Source organism: Rattus rattus, chromosome 2, assembly GCF_011064425.1.
Source record: "Rattus rattus isolate New Zealand chromosome 2, Rrattus_CSIRO_v1, whole genome shotgun sequence".
Classification (NCBI taxonomy): domain Eukaryota; kingdom Metazoa; phylum Chordata; class Mammalia; order Rodentia; family Muridae; genus Rattus; species Rattus rattus.
In genome coordinates this window covers 74,504,712-74,508,468 of record NC_046155.1, presented here as the reverse complement: position 1 = coordinate 74,508,468, position 3,757 = coordinate 74,504,712, and the positions used below count along the sequence as shown (strand labels likewise).

At 54.2% G+C, this 3,757-nt stretch overlaps 1 protein-coding gene across 1 annotated transcript; it reads right to left on the bottom strand.

The window, feature by feature from the left end:
* Positions 1–400: 400 nt before the first annotated feature.
* Positions 401–3,395, bottom strand: LOC116891474 (zinc finger protein 764-like). The gene is made up of 3 exons (XM_032892575.1): positions 3,045–3,395; positions 2,809–2,922; positions 401–2,306 (listed from the first exon to the last, which is right to left on the bottom strand). Exons 1-3 carry the CDS (start codon positions 3,226–3,228, stop codon positions 1,222–1,224), a joined length of 1,383 nt encoding a protein of 460 aa, XP_032748466.1. The 5' UTR covers positions 3,229–3,395; the 3' UTR covers positions 401–1,221.
* Positions 3,396–3,757: the final 362 nt, after the last annotated feature.

Here is a 3,757-nt window from a genome sequence, read left to right as displayed (position 1 = left end):
GTGACCCTGCAGCTTCACAGTGACCTTGGGTAGCCTCCTCTCATCTGTCTTTGAGCACGAGGGAGGCTAAGATTTCCTACAGTTCTAAAAGGACAGGAGCGGCTGCAGAGGCCCAGCCTAGGGTGTTCCCAGGCTGGACAAGCTGCCAGGGCCTTTCCCTCCTAATTCAGGAGCTGCTGGCTAGCAGGCTTCTCCCTGGTGGACACAGAGATGGGTGGTGATGCCAGACAGGGCAGAGCCAACATAGCAGTTCATGTAGGGTCAGATATGTGCCAAGGGCCTCTGACTAGGCCGCCTCCTTACCCCGCTTCCTTTTTTCACAGGTACAGCGGAGAGGCAAACAAGGTGATAGGCAAGAAAGAACTTCTAAAAAATGCAAAACAAGCTACAAGAGCATTACTAGAGTTTGTGGAATTGTTTCCTTTGTTTTTTCTATTTCCCTCCTCTGCCATCCAATTACTCACATGCCCTCCTTGATTCAGAAAACCTGAAAGACATCAGAGGACAACCTTCAAGAAATTCCCTCCTCCCACCGCTGAAATCAGGTCACTGGACTTGTAGTCCTTACCAGCTGAGGCCTCCCCGTCTCCTGTGTATGCATCTGTGTAACTTGAGAACAGCCTGGAGATTCTGAACCTCCTTGTGCCGTCCATTACCAAGTGGCCCGTTGGCATGTGACAGCACACCCAGTATATGCAGTACCGAGAAAGGAAGCAGAATGAATATGTCTTGTTGGCTTGGCTGATTATTTTGGATTTTTTTTCTTCAAGTGAAACTAGATATCTGGGAGAGAGGGGAGTGAGGTACTTTGATTTTCAATTCTCAATTAATTTCCCTCTTTATTATCTTTTAGATGCAGTCTCAGGTGTCTCTACCTCCCCAATGAGGGGATCATAGGCAGGCACCACCACACCAGGCTCATGACCAGTAACCCTGAAAACGCAGCTGGCTCAATTCACAGAGCCATCGACGTTAGCCTCTGCATTAAAGAGGCAATGGCTTCAATAAGGCTCTTTTCAAACTCAAGCCTCTCAATACGTCTGAGACGGGAAACTGCCCTTGCTTCTCATACAGAGTTCTAGTGGGGTTTCCCACCCCAGTCCAATAGACTCAGGATCCAGGTGTGGGCAGATGCATCTGGTAACCACCTAGAAGACTGTACCCTGTTCCCAGGACCAACACTTGCTAGAACGCCTGTGACTTCCGTCGGCACGTTTAGGACTATGCCCCACACTCCTGGAAGATCTCTGGGTAAAGCTGGAAGCCCACAGGTGGGTCCGGGTCCTCTTGGCCAGTGCCCAGGGCTACAGATAACTGACTGGCTTTTCTGTCCCTGTGACCTTTACCTCCTGGCCGATGGACCCACTGGTGGCTTGTCATAGCTGACTTTGTTCGAAAGCCTCTGCCACACTGAGGGCAGGGGTAGGGACGCTCGCCAGTGTGGGTCCGCCTGTGGGCTGCAATTTCCGAGCCCTGGCGAAAGCAGCGTCCACAGTCAGGGCAGGAATAAGGCTTTTCGCCTGTGTGGATCCGCATGTGGCGCCGAAGATATTTAGAATCAGCAAAGGCTCTGCCACAGACTGTGCAACTAAACGGGGTCATGCCGCTGTGCACCACCCGCTGGTGCTCATGGAGCGCAGAGCTCCGGCTGAAGCGGCGTCCACAATCAGCGCAACAGTAAGGCTTCTCCCCAGTGTGGACTCGGAGATGGCTGGTGAGTGCAGAGCGCTGTGTGAAAGTCCGCTCACAGTAAGGGCAGCGATGAGGCCTCTCCTTTCGGTGTATGGCCCGGTGCGTGCTCAGAGAAGATGCCCGACCAAAGCACTTGTTGCAGTCAGGGCAACGGAATGGCCTTTCACCCGTGTGAGTGTACAGATGCGCCACCAATGTGGACCGCTGGGAAAAACACTTCTCACAGTTAGGACAGCGATGAGGCCGTTCCCCTCGGTGAATGGCTCGGTGCATGCTCAGGGAAGAAGCCCGGCCAAAGCACTTGTTACACTCTGGGCACTGAAACGGCTTTTCACCTGTGTGAGTGTACAGGTGCTCCACCAATGTGGGCCGCTGGGCAAAACTCTTGCCACACACATGGCACCCATGACGCTTGTCTGCCCTCAGGACCCTGGCTCGAACACTACCAGAGGTGGGCGGCCCCTGTTGAGGGTCCTTGGACAGCAGATCCAAGTTGGTAGAAGGGGCAGCAAATGTGAGGTGTGGCTCCTTCGGCCCAGCTTCTGTAGAAAACGTCCTCTGAATGGCTTCAGTCTCTTCCCTTGGTTTCCTCCTTTTCTCCTCTTGTCTGCAATCTGCTGGGAGACCATGAAAAAGCTCAGACTCCGACTTATACTGTTCCTTGATCCCCACAGCCCCGCATGGGGACAGATAGGGCACAGGAGGGGAGAGGCCACAGCATCTGAGCACGTACGGTGCATGGATGTCAGATGCAGCATAAAGAAAGGCTTCTGTGTGGTCCCCATTTCCACGTGCAGTGGGCTAAGCACTTGTCAAAGGTGGACAGCAAGACCTGAAGGAGCCTCCGGAAGAGAGCCACAGTGACGGCAACAGAGGAGTGGGAACGTGGGGCCACAACCCATACAGCCTAGTGACCCAGTAGATATGAGGTGAGAGCACTGGACAGGAACAATCACAGCCCTTTTCTAGATGAATCCAAGGGCCAGCTATCATGGCTTTGGCCGAGAAACAGGAAAATAGGGCAGAAACTACGGGGCAGTAAGTGCAGTCCCTAGAAGACACCACACAGGCTGGCAACACAGAAGTTCCCCCAAGCTGGAGTACCCAGTCCTTCACCTGAGTGGACTTCAGTCTTGCACATGGCCACTTCTGGATCCTGGGCACTGGGTCCCCACAGTTCGGTCTCTTTCTCCACCCAGCAGATGAGCGCTGGTTTGGCGCCTCCGACTCCTGGAGGGAAAGATAGCAAACCCCATTAGTCAGTGAGGACGACCCACTTGGTCCGGACCGCCAGCTCTCCGCTCCACCGTGTCCCGCGAAGTGCTAGCCTAGGCGTCCAGGAAGATTCTCACCGAGAGAGCCCAGAAGACTGTAGGTCTCGCGCATCACCTCCCGGTACAGGGCTCTCTGTGCGGGTCGCAGACATCCCCATTCCTCCGGTGAGAAATACACGGCCACGTCCGCGAAGCTCACAGCCCCGAGCTTACAGAACGCAGGCTGTGCGGAGGCCCTTCCCGGAGCAATCTGCTGAGCCATGTGGAGTCCCCGCGCGGGTCCCGTGTCAGCCCAGCGCCCTAAGGGTCGCCTGCCTAGCCGGACATGTCCGCGGTCGGTACAACGACTGCGAAGGGACAGGACCAGTTTCCTGAGCACCCCTATGAAGGTAAAAATTGAAAACTGATAGGAACACAAGCATGATTCCACGACGCCTGCGTAAAAAAAAAAATGTCGACAGGGGGCGGGGCGTCTCAGGATCTATGCTCCCTAGCGGTCCTGCCCAGGGTTGCATCACTGGACTTCCCGGATTAATGTCTTCTAGCCCTCATCCAAAATGGCCACAGAGCCTACAAGTGCCAGTCTTGAGAACAAGTCCCAGGCTGACAGGCCTATGTAAGACTCCCTGCCTGTGAGATCCACATGCACAAGGTCAGCTATGTGGTAGTGGCCTCTGAATAGATGTTTAGTATTTTGTTTGTGGTCAGTGTATCATGGACCTGGAAGCAAGCCTGTGGAGGGAAGACCGTTAATAAGCTAGAAAATGAAGCAGGCCTCCAGTTAGGGTGTG

What these genes read in the sequence shown, in the direction of transcription:
- LOC116891474 (XM_032892575.1), bottom strand. Translation starts at nt 3,228, where the DNA reads ATGGCTCAGCAGATTGCTCCGGGAAGGGCCTCCGCACAGCCTGCGTTC. An exon ending in CAGTCTTCTGGGCTCTCTCG is followed by an intron (nt 2,923 to 3,044) that starts GTGAGAATCTTC and finishes CTTTCCCTCCAG; the next exon opens with GAGTCGGAGGCGCCAAACCA. An exon ending in CAAGACTGAAGTCCACTCAG is followed by an intron (nt 2,307 to 2,808) that starts GTGAAGGACTGG and finishes GTCTCCCAGCAG; the next exon opens with ATTGCAGACAAGAGGAGAAA.